The following is a 23,619-nucleotide window of genomic DNA, read 5'->3' on the forward strand; positions in this document are numbered from 1 at the left end:
ATTACAGTTATTTGGTATCAAAAGATTCACCATGTCTTACTCTGTTGTGTTGTAAGTGCCAAATATGTGGGAATGGGATTACAAGCTCTTAAAAGCTCAAAAACGAAAAGCCGCCGTAGATTGAAATCTTTTCATTTCGATGACGTAGCCACGAATTTTGGTTACCGTCTTGTCACGTATGTTCTCACGTGAATTGAAAGCCCAATACAAATCTCAATATAAAACTTATCGTAGTACCAGTTTATGACAAACACTTCGGGTTTTACTGAAGACCCCGTATCAAATATAGATGCTCGCTACTTTACAGTTTTGTTTCGGCCTGGTCTAATCGGCAAGTCGTAATCTGATCATGTGACCCAATGCTTCGCAAATAATTTCTGCAGCACTTTTCGATTATCACAGGTGACCATTAGGCTCGTCATAGTTATAAGACAATGATATATACTCCTTCCAGCTAAGGTTAAAAAGTTTAACAATTTTTACGGTAAGTTATAAGATATCAGTGCTAAAAGTGACAGCATTTACGATGACGATAAAACAGACGCGTAAGAACAATAGACAGTTTTATTGAATGCGTGAAGTATATTTGTGAAAATATTTCGACGAATAAGTTTGCATGAAAGTGTAAACAGAAACCATCTCTCACAACTACGTCACATTTGAGCCGTTTTGGAAAGGGAATCCAAACTACGGCGGTCTCATGTGGCTGCGATTTTCTGTTCGCTTTTGAGCTTTTAAGAGCTTATAATCACCTTTCCACATATTTTGCACCTACACCACAACAGAGTAAGACATGGTGAATCTTTTGATATCAAATAACGGTAATGTGAATTTTGCTGCAAGTCAACCTTTGAATGAATTTAGCTTACTAAACACATACTTCAAAGAAGTTTTAGTATGTATTTTAGTAAATTTCAAACTTATAATTAAAATGTTATCATTTATATGTTCGCGATCAGTTTTTACTATAACGGATAACGCTGAACTCGCAAGCACCGCATCTCTCTTAATAACGTATGAGCGAAAGTGTTCAAGTTATCAGAGCACTGTCACAAGTGCATGTATTTATCAGTAGATGCGTGTACATATACAAACTATATATAAATCAACAGCATAGATTGCTTGTTGCAAGTTAAAGGGCCTCTCATGTGAAGTTTTGAAATTTTTTATCACAAATTATTAATATTTTTCTATCATTTGAGATTTGTTTCTTGTTTTAGGTTTTGTGACTGCAAGGACGTTTTCAGATTAAATTGGCAAAACTTGATTGCAGTTGAAATGCTTAGTAAAAGAGACATCTTTTTCTTCTGAGCGTTTTAACCAAGATCAGTTTTGCCGATTTTACTTTAACTTTATTCCAAGGTTTCCACACTTTCCTTTGCTTTCGATGGGCTACCGCAAAGCGGATGCTTGGTAAAGTTTTACTTAAATTGCAAACTTTTATAAAAGTTCTCAACGAAACTATTTTGCCGATGGTGGTAATAATGACGCCTAAGAAATACTAAAAGTTGATGTTTATCTCTATGGCTTGGAATAAAGTGATAACAACCGTCTCAGTAACCGTCTCAGTAACCGTTGGTCAAAGACTGTTCGACTTAATGATGCAAAGTTCAAGTTATCTAAAGCAATTAATCATTGCGTGGGAACAGACCAAACAAATCCGTTCGAGTTAACCATATGTTCGAGCTATCCGTGAATGAGTTATCCGTGTTTGACTGTATTTTATAATCTCAGTTGTTGTTGTCTGGTTGTCCAGTTATATCGATAAGTTTTACGAACGAAAAATTCGCTTCGCATTTGACTTGAACTTGGAACCTTCAGGCCTGCAGACAGGCGAGCTAACTCTGTACACTACGCTGTCCTTGTCATACTATGGTTTACTAGTGCGTATATTTATGCAGTTTGGTTGTTATGTTAGTTGTTAATTTAATGGTTATGATCTGCTTATGGTTATGATTCTTACTTCTTCTTTTAATGACTTTATTAATCTTAGAATCCATGGCTAATGAATTAAAATTATATATATATGTACATGTAGTCATATACTTACATACATATAACAAATAAAATTTTATAGTAAATATTATATTAAAAGATGAAATGCATAATAAATTTTCACCGTCACTTACTTTTCACTAATTTTCGTTTCACGTAATATCAAGCAATTTATGAAACGCTAAGAATGCTGAGCTGAGGGAGCGACAGCGAGCATGATATCTCGTTCAGGCGTTGTGGGAGGGATTTCAGCAAATAGCGTATCGGCATATTCGGGATTCCAAAGCATTCAGCATACCGACCGCCAGATTTAAATTTCGATAGACATTTTAATTGATGTCATATTGCAGAAAAACTTAACGAGGGGATGAATAAAAATCGTGCTCCCATTGTAAGGTTAAAAAACTGTAAAACAGGGAGGCCGTAAGAGGGGTGCACTGTAATTAGTTTTCTTGACCCATACAAGGAATATAATGTAATAATAATGTAGCCTATTGTGATTGCTTTTTAGTTTTTCTTACTGACACAGTTTTCCTCAACCTAATTCCAGTGATTGTCATAAAGTTCTTGAAAACTAAGAACTGTTCAGCCCTGCTAATATTTATTAAGCCTTATGCCTTCTATGAGCCATTTCCAAGAATTTCCAAGCCATTCACATGTGACGGTTTCAGCTAGGATAACACTGACTCTATGTTATGACCTTTACCCACCCTTCCACCACTTTATGTCATAAAGTGATCTATGAGTAGGGCAAAGGTCTTTTTCAACATTTTCCAATACTTTAGCAGTTTGACCGCAAGGATATCTCCTGTGGCACATTGTAATTAACGCGTGTGGTTTTTCGTGAACTGACAGGCTTTGCTAGTGCCCTGTCATTTGGAGATGAGTTACTCCAGCGTAACCAGCGATTAATGTTGCTTATCGCTTTTTCGATTTAGTTCCCAGTTTTTTTGCCTGCCCTCATTTTGGGTACTCTCACAGTGGAGATAAGATAGGAGACTACCCATTTTAATACAGAAGATTCATTCCTTTAGAATATATTGCTAGTTCCGCTTTCATCATTGCAGGTAAAGCTTCACCTTATCTGTTTGCAGCTGTATGTTAAATGTGAGAAACTGGCAGTTTCACTAATAGGAAGTCAAGCCTAGTCTACTGCCTGTATACTAGTATACACTAGTCAATTTGTTAACATCTAAATAGTGTGAAGGTGAGACGGCAACAGAGTTTACCCATTTGCAATTGTACTTCAATCTAGCAAAAGTCGACCAAATTATCGCCTTTAGGCCAGATATGGCTAGCCAGTACAGGTCGTCGTCAACTTACGACCACGTTTGGTTCCGGCCGGTCGTAAACCGAATCGGCCATAAGTCGATTCTGTATATATATTCTGTCGATTATGATCTAACTTAAATGAATTTAGCTCACAAAACGCAAAAAAAAGTTTTAGTAGGCTATGTATTTTAGTAAACTTCAAATTTTAAATAAGATTTTATCATTTATCTGTTTGCGAATTTGTTTTTACCATAACGGAAAACGCTGAACTCGCCATGGCGAGCAACATATATCTCTTAATAGCATATATAATCGGTACACAAATCGCCAAATTTTGATTTCGAAAGCATTATTGTTGAAAAAATTCGCCATAACGGAAAAGCTTAACAAAAATAATGAAGAACAGCTTACGCTACGCCTCGCACTGAACTGCCTGACCTTTCCACGGACACGGTCGCAAAGTCAGATGGATGTATGTCGCATAGGTCGTAAGTCGACGACTATCTGTATTACAGTAGTCTATAATGGCAAATGGTTTTTTAACTGCATCTGGCTAAACTGGCTTGTCACAGTTTTTTCCAAACCGATTACTCTGAAAGCATGCGTTAAAATGATTAAAATCCTCCATTGGCCTGGCCCATGCGCCCATGACTTCTTCCATCAATTGCCACACTCTTAGTTTCCCATTTCTTAGTTGTATCATTAGCCGGTGCCAAGCGTGTGAGCAGCACCTATTCGTGTGAGCAGCTCTTTTAGAAGAAACTCTGTAAGAGTAATCTGTAATCTCAGCTCACAGATGATCACCTAAAAGACATTCTGTTGTTGAACACATCCTCAGTGTATATTTTTTCCATCTCGGAGAAGCATGTTTCCAAATGATTGCAACATATATTTTAATAAATTTATCTTTTTTTGAGCCCTTGTTTTCTCTGGCCTAAAACACCTTCTTGATTCTTGAAATTGCCCGGTAGACCAAAATGAACTTACACAAAATTGTAACTGATTTCATCAGAAAGTTTTGGTATTCTATTATTTTCCATTTGTTTACGTTTGAGGTAACTTGGCTGCCAGGATGTTTTAAAGGTTGACTTGCAACAAAATTCATATTATAGTTATTTGGTATCAAAAGGTGCACCATGTCTTACTCTGCTGTGTTGTAGGTACAAAATATGTGGAAATGCGATTACAAGCTCTTGAAAGCTCAATAACAAACAGTCGAAACGAAACGGCCGTATAGGTGGTTAAAAATTAAACTGATTTTTAGGCTAGGTTTTGAGATATCAGTGCTCCAAGTTCCCGCATTACAATGATAATAAAATAGACACGTAAGGACAAAAAACATGGTTTTATAGAATGCGTGAAATATATTTACAAAAATATTTCGACGAATGAGGTTGCATGGAAGTGTAAACAGAAGCACATGGTGTTCAACTACATCACATTTGAGCCATTTTGAGAGGGATTTCGACCTATGGCGTTTTCGTGATGGCTGCGATTAACTGTTCGTCTTTGAGCTTTTAAGAGTTTGTAATCACATTTCCACATATTTTGCATCTACAACACAGGAGAGTAAGACATGCTGAATCTTTTCATATCAAATAACTGGAATGTGAATTTTGTTGCAAGTCAACCTTTAGGATTCAAATAGGCAGCACTCTATAGCGGTTAAAATTTCCAGATCAAGCAAAAATTGATTTGGGCGTTGATCTGAGAAAATAGCTCTAGACACCTGGTCTAAAGCAATTTTATCTTGAAAGTGTTTATAATTGCTTGTGCATAGGCTATAATAACCTTTCGTTTTTTTGTGACGTCATGTTATCGTTGTCTGCCATCTTTATAGACAATTTTATCGTTAGAAACACGAAGCTTTTGCAATGATAATTTGAAAACAATGTTTTTGTTTGCAATTTTTTTTATTATAGCATCAAAACAACACTTAAAAGTACTAATAAATCAAAGAAAAATGATCGATTTCTACAAATATGGCGGCTTTTTCGTGAACGAGCGCATGTGCAAACAACTTGATGACATCAAAAAAAATGATGGATAATGACTAACGAAAAAAACTTGATCAGTTTGATGAAACATGTTTACAATTGATTGTGTCATATATTTTATTAAATGTATCTCTTCCTGGAAACCTTGTTTTTCTGGCCTAGTATGTCTTCTTGACTTTCCAAAATTGCCTAGTAATTTAAAACATTTTCCTATCTCTGGTTCAGAGCCAATTTCCTTGAAGCAATTTATAATCGCTCACCGCATTTATGCATAAGCAACAACAATAGTGACTGGCGAAAGAACATAGGCTATGGTCAACACATTTTTATCATGTGTTTCACTTATCCGAAGCTTTTAAGAACTTAGTTCAAAGGATCACATAGTCTTCATGAAAATGAATTCTACAAACTAGCCATGGATGCTTTGTTACTAACCTAGCTTTTAAGCAACGGGTTGTTAAGAGATTCAAGTATATCATGTGTTCCTGCTTATCCATATAATCAATATTATATCACTATTGCAATAGCTCAAAGGTTAAAAAATTGAATTTTAGTTTTGGTTTCACAAAACATACCTAAATATTATTAAAACATGTAAAATTCCCTAATTTTTAGCTTTGCTCTTACTTATTACTTTATATTAAAAATAAAATAATAATCTAATATGTATTTAAATATTATATAAAAACAATCTATTTTGTCAATTTTTCTCTTTAGACACTTATATGAATTATTGTAAAGGCAGCAGCATTCTAATTATCCATGAAGCAAAGACAGACCAGGGGAGGCATTTCTATAACTGACTTTAGTACAAAGCGAATGGTGGATAAATTATTACTCTATAAACTTTGTGATATGTTCGTCGCACCCTTTTTTAAACATTTTCCATTTGTCTGTACAGTAGAAAAGAGAGCATTCTCCAATCCAGGAAGTAAACATGTTTTCATGATGCAATTAATCTGCAGGTTAGAAATGGCAAAAATCTTCAAGTTAAGCGCGGTTATTTATTCACAAACTTTTGCTGGATGTTTTCGGTTTGTGAAAAATTGTAATGGCACTTGCGGTTGACGCGCAAAAAAGGCCGCGCAGGCTATTCCATTTTAAACATTTTCCACGCTTCAGCTGTTCTTTATTGGTTTGAACAGTTCTGAGTGAGCCGCTATCACCTCTGTAGCAGTATTCCTTATCTTTTTCAACAAATGGCCGGCTTTACTGTAATCCACAACATTCGAATGTCCATTAAAGCCCTTATCACACAGTAACTTAATGTGTGCACAACTCCACATCCGCTTTATCCACCCAATGGAAACAGCAAATGTGCTCTTTAAGCTGGCGGTCGTAAAGGATAATTGTGTATGAGGCGCTTCTCTCTTTTGTTACCTCTAATAACCATGGAAGTATGATGAAGGTTTATTCTGAATTATTCTATGGAATGTCAGTTCGTCATTGTTGTGTCTAGTATGAGTTGTTGATTAAATATGACTGATCATGGAAATGTAGATGTATGTAGGTTTGTTCGACTGTAAAACTGCAATGAAAAATGTGCATTTAAAATGTGGTAACACATATACATATAATAAAATCAGTACAGTCGTACCTCGACATATGAGCGCCCCAACGTATGAAAAAATCGAGATATGAGCAGAATTCTGAGCATACATACAATTCAATACTGTATTAACAATTCAGTACCTACAAGACCTATTTTATTACCTACAAGGCCTAGCTCATACATCAATTTACTCATGTCTCAAGCCAGTATTTCTTATATAAAATAACTACATACAAAATTAATACGTTACTATACTAGGAAAAAACATAAAGCAGGATATTACGAAAATTATGTTAGGATATTATGAAAACATTTCGACGAATGAGGTTGCATGAAATTGTAAACAGAATCCAGTGTTCGACTACGTCCAATTTGAGCCATTTTGGAAAGGGATTCCGACCTACGGCAGTTTCATGATGGCTGTGATTAACTGTTCGGTTTTGAGCTTTTAAGAGCTTGTAATCACATTCCCACATATTTTGAACCTACAACCCAGCAGAGTAAGACAGGTGAATCTTTTGATACGAAATACCTGTAATTTGAATTTTGTTGCAGATCAACATTTAACTGTTATAAGTCAGTGCCTATGCTAACAAAGTTTCAAATAAGTATTTAGTTGTTAAAATCTGCAATAAAATGTGACATCACTAGGTACACTACTGTAAGCTTTTACCTTTGAGACAGGCGTAGTGGCTAACTTGACAGACTTGACAGCAACGTGTTTGGTACAGTAAACCTTTGTGATGGTAACAGAAACTTTGAATTTAATTGAAATGAGTTTAACTTACTAAACACACACTTAAAGCTAAATTTTAATCTTTTACTAAAATCACTTTACTTTTGCCATCCCAATTTTTTATTATCTGTTTCCGGTGTTTGGCCTTTTGCCTTTTCGTTCACTAGAACTTTTAGCCTGCCTTTCAAAAACTTTTTTCAAGCTGATTTGAGGAGAAAGATCAAGCGATGCTGTTCTCGAAAGCAGCCTCTAGTATACTTGGCCATATAGGGACCATCGACAAGCGGCTTCGTGTCTCGAAGATTACTAGTACAACATCTGAAGGGATATGATTTCTCGAAATTTTGCTCATATTTCGACATCCTCATATGTTGGGGCACTCACGTGTCGAGGTATGACAGTATGACAATTAACAAAAGGTATTTATACATAAAATAGACAAAATTGATACGTCTAGTTATCAGTCAAAATCATAAGGACAAGTAAAAGTGTAGATATAGTTTTCACTGATAGCGTAATATTTCCTATAATTTTTTACGTCCGAAGCTAAGAGCATTAGAAAAATAGAAATGATTGGAATCGCACTCAGATATTCAGATTCCCACGCAAGTGTTCTACCATCTGTGTAACTGGATCATCTTCCACTTCTAGGACTGCTTGTACACATAATTATTACACATGACTTGAGGTCTCATAATAGACTTGAGGTCTCATACTAGACTTGAGGTCTCATAATAGACTCGAGGTCTCATACTAAGCTTGAGGTCTCATAATAGACTTGAGGTCTCATACTAGACTTGAGGTCTCATACTAGACTTGAGGTCTCATAGTAGGCTTGAGGTCTCATAATAGACTCGAGGTCTCATACTAGACTTGAGGTATTATACTAGATTTGAGGTCTCATAATAGACTTGAGGTATTATAATAAATTTGAGGTTTCATAATAGACTTGAAGTCTCATAATAGACTTGAGGTCTCATAATAGACTTGATGTCTCATAATAGACTTGAGGTCTCATAATAGACTTGAGGTCTCATAATAGACTTGAGGTCTCATAATAGACTTGAGGTCTCATAATAGACTTGAGGTCTCGCAATAGACTTGAGGTTTTATAATAGATTTGAGGTCTCATAATAGACTTGAGGTCTCATACTAGACTTGAGGTCTCATAATAGACTTGAGGTTTTATAATAGACTTGAGGTCTCATAATAGACTTGAGGTCTCATACTAGACTTGAGGTCTCATAATAGACTTGAGGTTTTATAATAGACTTGAGGTCTCATAATAGACTTGAAGTCTTATAATAGACTTGAGGTCTCATAATAGACTTGAGGTCTCATAATAGACTTGAAGTCTTATAATAGACTTGAGGTCTCATAATAGACTTGAGATCTTATAAATAACTTGAGGTCTTATAAGTAACTTGAGGTCTTATAATAGACTTGGGGGATCATTATAGATTTGAGATCCCACAATAAACTTGAGGTCTCATAAAAAAAACTTCAGTTATCTTAATTGACTTGAGGTATCCCAATTGACTTGAGGTCTTATAGTAGACTTGAGGTCTCATAATAGACTTGAGGTCTTATAGTAGACTTGAGGTCTCATAATAGACTTGAGGTATTATAGTAGACTTGAGGTCTCATGATAGACCTAAGATATTGTCTCGTTTATGCTCCTATTATATATTCAACTAACACATATATTGTTCTCTTCACATTTGTAATAACTGTCTAGTCTTAAATGAACTTTCTGTCATCAAATAATTTTCACTATTATCATCCAGGTAGAAAGATGGATCTGGCTGTAATCCGTGAGGAGCTCTCTAAATACATCCCTTCTTGGCTCGTGCCTACCTGGCCTCCTTCTGGCAGACAACTGGTGGCTGGTGGTGTTACTCTTGCTGCTGCGACAGCGCTTTACCTCAAGGTTTACTTGGATTGGCTCATAGACGATGTCCTATTGGTAAGACAAGTATTGCATCATCAAAGTTACAGGAAGTTGTTATGGTCAAGTCTTTACTCAACGTAATGGCTTTGGCTATATTTTATAACATAATCTTGACGCCTTAGAACATTCCCTGCTTATGTTTGGGTTTCTATATCTACCATATCTATTTAATAATATATTATATATATATATATATCTATCTAATAATATATATCTTTCATTAATAAAAAGGCAAAGTTGTGGTCTTAAATCATAGTTAAAATAAAGATGCAAAAATAACCACTAAACGCACTTCATTACAAATTGTTTCGTGTGGTATGTACAAAAAGGTTGTTAACATTGAGTTCATTGCCACAATCGTCAGGCGCAATAATAGCTCCTCCACATATATAATTATAAAAAATAATTAAATTTATTTATCGGCAATAATTTCATTTCAAATAAAAATGTTATTCAAATATACCATACAACAATAATAAAATAAAAATTGTAGCAGTTAGTCACTAAAATCAAGTAAAAGGTTTGACATGTGTAAAATACCTTTCTCTGACAATGGATATTGGGTTGAAGATTGTTAAAACTGCTTGCAATTATATTTTCAAAATAATTGTTTACATTCAATAGAACTTTTAAAGCCTCTCAAGCTTCCTGTTTCCGCTTCTCAAAGCCATTCTAGTTGTGATTAAGCAAAAACCTTAATTCTCAGATCTAATAACAATACATACATGTAGATACCTCTTTATTGATAAATGTTTTATCAACATATTCTTTTATGTACTAGAAATTCCACTGTCATACAGCCCACGACCAAAGTGATATTGGAAAAAAGAAAGGGTACTGATGGTTGAGAAGTGCAATATTAGCAGTCAAATAGGATAACTTCATTGATAGCTGTAATGTGCTGGGTGTGGGTGTTATTATATACAACAAATAGCAATAATGAAAGGAAAAGATTATATGTTTATATCTCTTCTCCTGCAAAAAAAAGAAATGCAATATTGGCCAATATTAGAAGTAAATGCACTGATATTATTAGAATAACCAATATTATTTATATAGTAATAATAAAAAACCAATGCACAATTTTGTTTACATTTCAAAACGGCATAGCTAACAATATCACGAAGTTGCGATATTTATATAGATTTTTAAAAAATCTGTACTACGTCGTCATTGTCTTGTAGTCATCCAAACTTATAATTAATTATTGCAATAATCTCATTAGAACCATTAGAAAAAATATCATCGTCATGCCTTTACTTACACTGCGTTAGATTTTTAGAAAGTCTGTACTACGTAGTCATTGTTCTGTAGTCATCCAAACTTATAATTAATTATTGTAATAATCTCATAAGAAACGTTAAAAATATCATCGTCATTTGCTTTACTTAGGGGAGACTGGGGTAGGTTGAGCCAGAGGATAGGTTGAGCCATAGCGCTTTTTTTGAAAACCATTACACATTAAAAGTTGTGTTCTTTTCCAGAAGGTCAACGCTCAATGTCAGCCATTTCAAAACCATTGGCAATTGCATCAGATGCATGGTAAATGAAATATTTCTAAAATAGTGGAAAACACCCTAAAAAGTAATTCTCGTCTACCATAATCAACCGGATGTATTTTCTTCCCATTTTTGTTTACAATCTTCTCATTAACATATATTTAGAAGCGGCATGTTTATGTTAATTTCTTCTTAAATTACCATCAACTTCCAAGAATATTTATTTATTTTAGCATTTGAATTCAATACGAGCATAAGGGGCAGGTTGAGCCAATTGGTTTGGGGGCAGGTTGAGCCAGGCTCAACCTGCCCCCAATCCAATTGGGAGATACATAATCTAGATGAAGTGGGCATTACAACTGTCCAGGTGCTTGCCGAAGTGATTAGCTCTAAGGGTAAAAAACAGGTTGGAGACGTTGCATCCCATGAGCTTACTTACTACTTTGTGCTGAGCAATAAGTGCAGGTGGAAATTACATACCACCTTTCTTCATATTTCCGAGTGTTTTCACGAGAAAGGTTTTCGTGAATGGCACTCCGCCAGGTGCAAAACGAGTAGCTTTTACGTCAGGCTACATCACATCAGAGATATTTGTAGCTGATTACATGCCATTTTTCATCAAACACTCTCATTGTTCACCAGATAAGCCAGCTCTGCTGATTTTGGATAACCATAATTCCCATGTATCATTAGAAGTAGTTGAGCTATGCAAGCGACCACATACCTCACACACACTTCAGCCTCTTAATCGAGCAATCTTTGGTCCTCTGAAATCCTATTGCAATAAGGCTTGTTACAACTTTATGTGCTCTAATCCTGCTAGACCTGTATCAATCTATGACATAGGTCGATTGGCCGTTACTGCATTCAACTTATGTATGACTCCAGCGAATATTTTATCAGGGTTTTCATGCACAGGCATCTTTTCTTAAAATACTCAAATATTTGGTGATCACGAGTTCATGGCAGCCAACGTGACAGACCGACCAATTCCAAACTCTGTTATTGATGAAGAATATATACAGCCTGCAACTCTTGCTACTGTAAATGATGAAGAACGTTCTGCAACCTCTGGTACTGTTGCTAATAATGATATGCTACAAACTACTTCCGCTCAAGAGTACACTCCTATTCAGGCTACAGCTTTTAAGAGAAAAGTATATACCCCAACAAATTATGCCTCTGCCTACAGCAGGACTCGGAAATCGATCTAGATGTAAAAGAAAAAAAGACAAGGTCTGCAATACTGACTGACACTCCAGAAAAAAATCAGACTAGAAGAGGGGTTCAGATAAACAGAAAATTAGGAAAAGACAAAATTCTATCGAAGGCGAGATCACAGAACAAAGGCATGAATCCACATCAGAAGAACTAGCAAAAAAGATGTTAGATACAGACAGTGACAGCATGGATGATGAGCTAGTTCATGATATAGCTACTCAACTGACAAAGGAAACACTAACTATAAACAGTCATGTACTAGTGAAATATGCCACCCGGAGAAAAACTCAAACCTACTATGTCGAGCTATTATCGGTGAAGAAAACAACCTGTACAAAATAAACTTTATGCGTGAAGCTAGTGGTAGTGCGGCCTTTTTTATCTACCCTGAGAAACAGGACATGGATGAGAACGTTTGAATAGAGAATATTGTTATGGACTTGGGTAATCCTATTAGAGTTGGTAGAACCAATCGACTAGTGAGCAAGGTTGTTTTCAGTAGATATTAGTGGCATCAATGTTCAATAAATGACTGATTGCAAAGTTCCGAACAAACATTTGTTAAGTGATTTTAGTCTAGTTCTAACACAAATTATATTTTAATCATGTAACAATAGTTTTTTATCAATATTTTAAAAATATTTACCAAGATAATATGTTAGTAGTAAGCAACTTTGTTGTATTGACAGCATAAGGTTTTTCTCCAGGATCATTTAAAGTTTGCAGCTGTTTGGTTACATTTATGCGAGTAGCTCAACCTACCCCATAACAAATTATTGAATGGCTCTACCTGCCCCAAGTGTGGGGCAGGTAGAGCCAGGGGAAGACCTTTACTATAATCATTGTAACAACCAAAAGCATTATTTTACAGGTTTTTTCTTCGACGCACTGCTGCTAAACATTGTGGGGTACATTAATCTCAAATTTTTGTGAGAATAGTTTCAATAGTTTAAAAATTAACTTAAAAAATAGAAAATGTGGCTCAACCTCCCCCACCTTCCCCTATACTGCGTTGGACATCAGTTAGAATGGGAAATTATTCAAATGTGTCGGCAAATGAAAATGAAAAAATTGAAGTCGGCAAAAATGGAACGATTTCTGTACTCCTATGTTAATTGCCAAAACCTTCGGCAGTTCGACAATGCTATAGACTGGTGAAAGTGCACGTTATTTTTTTGTGAACTGCGCAAGACTTCATCGTTCTATTATCTGTCCCTCGGCGTTTCAATTTTCGGTCTTAACTTTTATTAAACCACGCTTTTCAAATGTTTTGTGGCGATTTTCGTTGAAATTAATCTGTCTATTTGTGTATAATCCGATCAGATGGGTAAGTTTTAAGATATTATCGAAGGTTTACAAAGACTTGGTAACATATTTAAATAGGTTTAAATGTGTTTTGTAACGTTATTATACTTTAACGACTTTACATAACGATGCTTAAATTTGTTGATGAAATTTCTTGACGAGGGTTCGTCTCATTGTTGATGAATAATTTTCGTAAGTTGTGTGCACATGCATTTATCATAAAAACCCCCCCCCCCCCCACTTCGCTCCGCTCGTTTGGTCGTGGGATAGTTAAATTAATTTTATGTAAAATTCAAGTTTTATTTTATGCATTTTCAATGTTTTTTGTAGTTGAGCTGCGGTATTTATATGGAAATTATCATAAGTTTTCAAGCTTTAGAACCAATTAAACTGTTTAGCATGTATTCTTATTCAAATATTTGCTTCTACATACCATGGTTTTAACTTATGATTAATATCTCAAAATGGATTGATGTCATACGTAGTCTGTGTAGTGTCTGTGCATCAAGAAAAGACAAACTTTTCTGGACATAACATTTAGGTAATTCTCTGTTAATTGTAGGCCTCCCGAATATACTCGTTCAACAAGCATGTTGGTGGCCTTGATAATCTTTATGATCCGGCCAATCAGCTCGAGAAACAAGCAATTCAGATTCCAGACAAGACTTTTCTTCTGTTTGAGGACCGGAGTGAGTTGGGAGGGGGCGGTGTTTACATGTCTCTTTAGGTTTTGGTATCTCATTCTAAGTTTGGTTTTTGATCTGAAGTTAAAACAGTGCGATTGTGCTATTCTAATTATGGCCTGCAGGACTTAAGTCTCCCATAATCTACCAACAGGCTAACTAGGGACTATAACTAGATTGAAACCGTTTGATTTGAAAAACAGTAAAAATGTGGGTAGGGTACCCTTTTCCAATGTTATTGGAAACTAGTTGAAATTAGTCTAAATTCATGCTGAGCATTAACCTAAGTTCTTTAATGGGCCTAGGGCCTTTAATTCTCAAATCACGTAATCCCTGTTGTAACCTTGACCGAAGAAAGTACAGAATATGAAATTTAGACCTTGTTGTCTGCTCTATTTTTTACAGAGTACACGTTTGCGGAAACAAATTCCCGAGCCAATCAGGTTGCTAACGCCATTCAGAAGTTAGAGATTACAAGAGAGCAAAAAGTGGCAGTTTTGATGAGAAACTGTCCTGAGCTTCTGTTCCTTGCCCATGGTTAGTTGACACTTTTGGACAGGTGCTTGACAAGTGTCATAGAGGTATTAGAGCCTGTACAAATGTACTCGCTTGATGGTCGTTAACTATACGAACCTTTTATAAGTATGCTTCTTTTCATTACTCTGGGATGGTTGACACCAGCAGCAGGTGTCTAAATCAGTAGCAGGTTGCAAGGTACTTCTGTGGCATTTTGAAGTTGGAAAAACTTTGCGAGTGTTCTTTTTTAGTGGCGTAGGTGTTTTTGAAGTTCTTGCATTGTACTTGTTTGGGTGGCTTGTATGTTTTGGTGCTTTTGCATGTGGTCTCACTTGGTGGTGTTGAAGCATTAAAACCTGTAACACAAATGCAGGATTTACTGCTTCTGGTCTTGGTGCGAAAATTTCTCCTTTTCGTTTCTCAATTACGGTAGGCATCTTATTATTTGCATTTACTGTTAATAATATCTTTTCTAGTTATCCCTTACTTTTCACGGGACTTTCCCACATGAAAAGTGGTTAAAATATGAGTAAAACCCTGCGAAATTGACACTGTCTTTTTAAAGAATATATATGACCCAAAATTGCCACCAGAACACCTGAACTCCTTTCTAAACATATTGTATGCATTTCCTATATAATCATTAAGTAAATTAATAAAGTTATTGAAGTTATTTTGATTGACTTTCTGTTTTATTTCAACATTAGTTCCAATATTTTAAGCCCAAGAAATAAGTAATGTGTTTGTAAATGTATTTTAATTTTGTAATGTTTTTTAATTAATTCAATTTTAATTTTTTAATTATTGGGGTTACTGTACCATAACTCTCATAGCTGTCAACCTGTACTGTTGTACTTGATTTCTCTTTTTACTTAATAATTGTCTTCCCTTGCAGGTTGTTTTAAGATGGTTATTCCAATCAGCTTCCTCAACACCAACCTCAGAACTAAGGCTCTTCTCCATTGTATCAGGGACGCCTCGACTATGAACCTTATTGTAGATAATGGTAAGTTCTCAGATGTTTCATAAATCCATTGTTGGCAATTATAGTTTAAGCATAACTGGCTAAAAATAACTACAGTAAAGGTACATATCATCACCTCATCTAGAATCAAATAATACTGATGAATACACTCTAGTTTGGTGTATTCAATTCACAGTTCAAATCAATAAATTCAATTCACAGTTCAAATTGATCTTTATTAAATTCTGAAGGTGATAACACCTAGCACTCAAATACATGCTGTAGGCCTGTATCATTATTTATTATTACCACAACGATAGCGATCTGGTTTTCCCGTTTTGAAGAATAGTTCGAAGTTGAATTGCTTAGCAAAGATATTTTCGATTGATTGCGCGTGATTGGCAACAAGGTTGTTTCATTGAAGACCAAATTTGATTGGTCTAGCTAATGCATAGGCTTTGTAATGAAAAGAAAAGTGAAACTCTGTTCATGAGCCGATACATCGGCTTACGGTAGCGGAAAAGTTAAGAAGTTTGGCTCCATAAATTGCGAGTGTCAATTGGAGAGAAATGTAATCAATTCCTTACTAAGACACCTAATTGTCTCATTTCCAACTATTTTATTTCTTTAACAGAGCCTGATCTACTGGAGGCAGTGAGTGAGATCTCAACAGAGTTGGCGGAAGCTGGAGTCAGAGTGTTTGTATATGGGGACCACGCAGAGCATGAGAACCTGAAAAAGACAATTGAAAGATGCGACACTCGTCAGTTTTTCTGTCCAGCCAGATTGGGTAAGAGTTGTATAACTCTATGATTAGGGAACTCTATTACTCTATATAACTCTAGAACTATATAGCTCTATTACTTCACCGGGTAACATTGTTAGGCTATATATTCCTCTGTGTGTTTTTACTTTACAGTTTTTGTGCAATACTATGTTATATTCTAAACACTAGATGCAAAAATCTGTATCACATGTAAAAATCAAATTCATATGCCCAACGACGGTCAAAATTTCTTTCACTTTAATCAGGTAACCCGCTGGTGGGTGTTTAACTCTTTCGCTACCGCGAAAGCCGATGTATCCGCTTTCGCGGTAATATAAGGACAGAACGTAAATTGATGAATTGGCTTATTAATAGGGTTTCACTTTTCTTTTCATAACGAAGCCTACCCATTAGCTAGACCAATCAAATTTAGTCTCCGATGAAGCAGCCTTGTGGCCAATCACGTGAAACTAATCGAAAATCTTTTTGCTTAGCCATTTTATTTCTGATCATTTTTCATAACGGTAAAACCAAATTGCTATCGACATCGCAATAATAAACTCACCTTGTTCTTTCATTGCAAAGAAAGCATCATAAATTTTGCGCCATTGGGATTCACTAAACAATTTTTTACTTATCTTGTAGATAATTTTGTTCTGAAAAATATGCATTTTACAGTAAAATGATATCTGCATTGATTCTCGAGATATTGCTTAAATGCTAAGCGGTATATCGATTTTTCGAAAATCCGTCTGAATTAATTCGGTCAGAAGTTAATGCGGTAGTGAAAGAGTTAAGAGGCTGGTTCTCAGAAACCAGCCTTCTGGTCCGTAAGAATGTTTTGATACCAAATACTTTTAGCAACTTAGAGAACGCATAGTACATATGTATGAGTGCGAAGGTGGGATTAAATTGGCAAAATATGAAATTATTAATTATAAAATTAGTTAAAATATTAATTATGAAAACGCAGTGTTTACACGTACTAACAGACAGACATCACCATGTGGAGTTTATAAATGGAGATTATAAATCAAGATGTTTTCTCTTACTTTACTATAGAGACAGGTGAACAGAAGCAAAGGCTCACCAATGCATAGGTTCAGCAGTAGAGTGAGTGATAGAGATACGTAGCATAACTTTCTCTAACTAAATGTAGTTCTCATATACTTAATGTGTAACATTAAATTTAAATTTGTATCAGCTTATTTCTTTTTCATCTAAAAATTTTAGTTTCGAGAGATTTTATATGTCATATAATAAAGATATATGGCCATATTGTTATTATATGACATACAAAATATAAGTATATTTTGTATGTCATAATATACAAATAAGATTAGAATATACTATTTATTATATACAATATGTATATTAAATAATGCAATATATAAAATAATATGTATATAAATAATATAAATATATTTATTATATATGTGTAGTAAATATTATAATAAATATGATATAGTATTATAAATATTATAATAAATATGCTCTAATTTTTATTATAATAAAAGCCCTATCCATCTGTTCGGAGCCACAGTTTGAGGCTTTCAAAAAAGATATCACCATGCAGGATTTGAACTACAGCTTGATAGCGCAGCGTAGTAACATTTACACTAGCCACATTAGAAATTACTGATTAATTGTACATACATACACACCTACCACTTGTACATAATCTCATGTACATAATAATACATACACACCTACCACTTGTACATAATCTAATGTACATAATAATACATACACACCTACCACTTGTACATAATCTAATGTACATAATAATACATACACACCTACCACTTGTACATAATCTCATTTACATAATAATACATACACACCTACCACTTGTACATAATCCCATGTACATAATAATACATACACACCTACCACTTGTACATAATCTCATGTACATAATAATACATACACACCTACCAATTGTACATAATCTAATGTACATAATAATACATACACACCTACAACTTGTACATAATCCCATGTACATAATAATACATACACACCTACCACTTGTACATAATCTCATTTACATAATAATACATACACACCTACCAATTGTACATAATCTAATGTACATAATAATACATACACACCTACCACTTGTACATAATCTCATGTACATAATAATACGTAGACACCTACCACTTGTACATAATCTCATTTACATAATAATACATACACACCTACCAATTGTACATAATCTAATGTACATAATAATACATACACACCTACCACTTGTACATAATCTCATGTACATAATAATACGTAGACACCTACCACTTGTACATAATCTCATGTACATAATCATACATACACACCTACCAATTGTACATAATCTAATGTACATAATAATACATACACACCTACAACTTGTACATAATCCCATGTACATAATAATACATACACACCTACCACTTGTACATAATCTCATTTACATAATAATACATACACACCTACCAATTGTACATAATCTAATGTACATAATAATACATACACACCTACCACTTGTACATAATCTCATGTACATAATAATACGTAGACACCTACCACTTGTACATAATCTCATGTACATAATAATACATACACACCTACCAATTGTACATAATCTAATGTACATAATAATACATACACACCTACAACTTGTACATAATCCCATGTACATAATAATACATACACACCTACCACTTGTACATAATCTCATTTACATAATAATACATACACACCTACCAATTGTACATAATCTAATGTACATAATAATACATACACACCTACCACTTGTACATAATCTCATGTACATAATAATACGTAGACACCTACCACTTGTACATAATCTCATTTACATAATAATACATACACACCTACCAATTGTACATAATCTAATGTACATAATAATACATACACACCTACCACTTGTACATAATCTCATGTACATAATAATACGTAGACACCTACCACTTGTACATAATCTCATGTACATAATCATACATACACACCTACCAATTGTACATAATCTAATGTACATAATAATACATACACACCTACAACTTGTACATAATCCCATGTACATAATAATACATACACACCTACCACTTGTACATAATCTCATTTACATAATAATACATACACACCTACCAATTGTACATAATCTAATGTACATAATAATACATACACACCTACCACTTGTACATAATCTCATGTACATAATAATACGTAGACACCTACCACTTGTACATAATCTCATTTACATAATAATACATACACACCTACCAATTGTACATAATCTCATGTACATAATAATACGTAGACACCTACCACTTGTACATAATCTCATGTACATAATAATACATACACACCTACCACTTGTACATAATCTCATGTACATAATAATACATACACACCTACCACTTGTACATAATCTCATGTACATAATAATACATACACACCTACCACTTGTACATAATCTCACACAGCACACTAGACTGCCAGGGTTTTGTGAGAAATTAGGTTTTAGGTACTTTAGGCTGTACTTTGATCATCATGGGTGCCAATAATGTGAGAGAATAAGTATGCACACAATAATTCTAAAACATGTAAGGGGAATAATTAGTGCAGGTGATAGTGAGTTGGATTAGGCCCATTGTTGCGCGTGTGAATCCTGTTTGATGCGATCTTTTCTCCCAATCATCCAAAGCAGCAGCGGTAAAGTAGAAAAGATGTTGCATGGTGCAGGATTCGAACTTGCAATACTAATCTTTTAACTCTTTCACTACTCCGCTAAATTCGCTATTCTGACCAAATTAAATCAAATAGATTTTCGAAAAACCGATATACCGTTAAATTTAAGCAGTATCTCGATAGTCAATGCAGATATTGTTTTGCTGTAAAATGCATCTTATTCAAAAAAATTCTCTACAAGATAAGTATAAAATTGTTTAGTGAATCCCACGTTCGCAAAAATTTTGACGCTCTCTTTGCATTGAAGGAACGCGGTGAATTTCTTATTGCCATGACGATAGCAATCTGGTTTTCCCGTTTTGACAAATAATTAAAAATAGAATTGCTTAGCAAAAAGATTTTTGATTGGCTGCACGTGATTGTCAACAAGGTCGTTTTGTTGCAGACAAACTGTGTAGGCTTTGTAATGAAAAGAAAAGTGAAACCCCATTGATTGGGTTTCACGCTTATGGTCTGTACTTCTATTACCGCGAAAGCTGATACATCTGCTTACGGTTGTGAAAGAGTTAAACCAGCGGTGTAACAACTGCACCAATCGACCATCTATTGGGATTGCAGATTAATTGTATGTATAGCTATTATACTTGATGATCTGGCTGCCAGAGCGCTATGACTTATAGCTACAATAACACAAACATTGATCTTTCAGAGCTGACCTCGAAAGATGTTGCATTCTACATTTTCACCTCCGGAACCACTGGATTACCAAAAGCTGCCAAGTGAGTCTGATATCAGTTGCTATTGAATTTTTTGTATGTTGTTTATGGTTTGACTCACCTCTATGTTTACTATTTTATGTTTACAGGATCTCATACTACAAGCTAGTTAGAGGCTCAGGTTTTTTCCATGTGTTTGGAGTGAAATCATCTGATGTTGTGTACTCTCCTCTTCCCCTCTACCATTCTGCTGCCATGATTATATTTCATTCATCTGCCTTGCTGACTGGTGAGGCTTTGTTTCTTTAAGCTGCTTGCAATTTTGAAAAAGCTTTTTTCAGGTATAATCCATGGTAAATATCTCATCTTGTGGCGTGGAAATATGTGTTATGGCAATTTTTATTATTTAATTCTATATTGTTTCTTTTTCTGATGCATTACTGCTTGTTGGCGCTCTTAACATTTTTTTCAGATTCATTTTATTTTATGTCAATCAGAAATATTTATTTTGTAAAAACATAGATTAATTGGTCCTATTCTTTTTAACAAAAAAAGCATTTTTCAAAAAATACAATTCGTTAAACAGAATAAAAAGGACCCTAAATATCTCAACTACCCCATAATGCATTGTTGTCTTTTGTTAAATTACCCATTTCTTTCTGATTTTGCTCAATGCCTTTTACATTTGCGCTTATTGCTCTTTCAGATTTTTATGCGTATTCTAGTGTGGCACTCATGAGAAAATATCAAAAAATAATTATATTTGTAGAATTCGTGACATTCATTTAGTCCTACCCATAAACTTGGGGTTGCTCTTACATGCCACTTTCGGCAATACGCGATCGCCACAGTAATTACTCAGTAATTGTGTAAACACATAAAATAAAAATGGCTTTAAACATCTTAAATAACCCATATGAGAATATGTTTGCTGTTAATTGTGTCGCTATATGGTTGAAGTCGTTTTGGAAATCACATTTACTTAAGTACATCTTTGTCAAATGGTCGATTTCTTTTCGGCTTGCACGGCTTCTCGTTTAGGATTTGACAGGCGAAATGTATTGTTGTAATATGACAGGATTTGGCTTGCTTGATGAGTATGTTTTATTGGTTTCTGCTGTCCCGTCTGATAGTTTTTTTTAACAGGATGCACATTCAGCTTTGCTAGAAAGTTCTCAGTAAGGCATTTTTGGGAGGATTGTGACAAACACGGAGCAACAGTCATTCAGTACATAGGTGAGTGGCTTGTTACTCATATCCATATCATTTCAACTTTTAAATCCTAATTCGATTTGAATCAAAATAAAATTGATTTGAATTATTCATCTGATGACTTGTTTATTTATAGATTTACTTGTCAATAGTTTTTTGTTTGTTTGTTTTATTCTACAATAAATCATAATACAACAAAAAAGAAAAAAAAAGCAATGTGCAATGAGGAGCCATATGCGCAGTAGCATAGCTATTCGAGGGGCAGAGCCCAAGTTATCAGACGAGTTTGTTAATAAAGAAAAAACATGGATTGTTTAGCAAAAGAAATCAGAACAAATCTATTCCAGAGGCTCCAGCAAGTACTGCTTCAAAGCAGCCCTAAAACCATCATGGCTATCAATTTTCCTTAACCAAATTGGCAAGGAATTCCATGTTGATGACACGATAGGCAACTCGTTTATGGCTACCAGTAGAGGAGTAGGGTGGAAGAGGTAATGAAAATAAGGAATGACGAGTGTTGTAATGTGTTGACAAGTTAGTTTGAGATTCAAATTGTGAAAAGGCTAAAAGACCTATTCTTAGTTGGTAAAGAAGTTGAGAAGTCAATGAAAATACCTGAAACAGATAGACTATTGTTTAAAGCTTCAAGTGTATTGTTAGTTAATTCTATCAATGCTTCACGAGTTCCTTTCCCTTTTTGAAATCCAAATTGAGTTTCTGCAATCATGCTTTTGTTCCCGAATTGGTATCTGCTCGTTATTTTTTACAACTAGTCACTTGTAAGATATGAAATCTGATTATGCTACAACATACCTCGAATATCAAGCATTGCTAATGTTTTATGGGTAAAAAATAAGCGTAAGGTAGGAAATTCTTATTACACTGAATTTGAACTCCTTTTACAAAATGTAAAAATTCTTTAAATGTTGACTTGCAACAAATTTCACATTACAGTTATTTGGTATCAAAATATTCACCATGTCTTACTCTGTTGTGTTGTAAGTGCCAAATATGTGGAAATGTGATTACAAGCTCTTAAAAGCTCAAAACGAACAGAAAATCGTAGCCACACGAGACCGCCGTAGTTTGGATTCCCTTTCCAAAACGGCTCAAATGGGATGTAGCTGTGAGAGAGGGTTTCTGTTTACACTTTTTTGCAACCTCATTCGTCGAAATATTTTCACAAATATACTTCACGCATTCAATAAAACTATGTCTATTGTTCTTATGCATCTGTTTTATCGTCATTGTAAATGCTTTTTACAAAATGTAAAAATTCTTTTGATAAATTTATGACAATAGTGCAGTGGAATCTTTTGAACTGTTGGGCAGTTGTAAGTGGAGTGTCCCTCAATATCTTTATTCCTATTCTCATTTTCTTCTAATAAGTTAGCATCAGGACCTCAACATGTATCATTCAAACCTAAAGGCCATCCTGTGTGTTATACCTGTAAGGTCACGTTGATCAAAACTGCACATATCTAGTCTGCTGCGGAGCCCATGCTAAAACCTACTTTCAACTAGATTTAACTACATAC

General features: G+C 34.6%; 1 protein-coding gene across 3 annotated transcripts in view; it reads left to right on the forward strand.

The window, feature by feature from the left end:
- Nucleotides 1-23,619, forward strand: part of LOC137398495 (long-chain fatty acid transport protein 2-like) — a 49,579-nt gene that overhangs the window by 12,938 nt on the left and 13,022 nt on the right. For 2 of the 3 annotated variants that reach the window (XM_068084612.1, XM_068084610.1), the window contains 8 exons: nucleotides 9,340-9,518; nucleotides 14,091-14,217; nucleotides 14,617-14,748; nucleotides 15,623-15,733; nucleotides 16,326-16,481; nucleotides 20,863-20,932; nucleotides 21,019-21,158; nucleotides 22,016-22,105. In XM_068084612.1, coding sequence (XP_067940713.1) covers nucleotides 9,348-9,518; nucleotides 14,091-14,217; nucleotides 14,617-14,748; nucleotides 15,623-15,733; nucleotides 16,326-16,481; nucleotides 20,863-20,932; nucleotides 21,019-21,158; nucleotides 22,016-22,105 — 997 coding nt within the window. In that variant the 5' untranslated portion in view covers nucleotides 9,340-9,347. Of the gene's footprint in view, nucleotides 1-2,891; nucleotides 3,063-9,339; nucleotides 9,519-14,090; nucleotides 14,218-14,616; nucleotides 14,749-15,622; nucleotides 15,734-16,325; nucleotides 16,482-20,862; nucleotides 20,933-21,018; nucleotides 21,159-22,015; nucleotides 22,106-23,619 lie in introns of those variants that run through there. The other variant, XM_068084611.1, reaches the window with a different exon arrangement.

The sequence above is a fragment of the Watersipora subatra genome, chromosome 6, assembly GCF_963576615.1.
Source record: "Watersipora subatra chromosome 6, tzWatSuba1.1, whole genome shotgun sequence".
Taxonomy (NCBI): Eukaryota; Metazoa; Bryozoa; class Gymnolaemata; order Cheilostomatida; family Watersiporidae; genus Watersipora; species Watersipora subatra.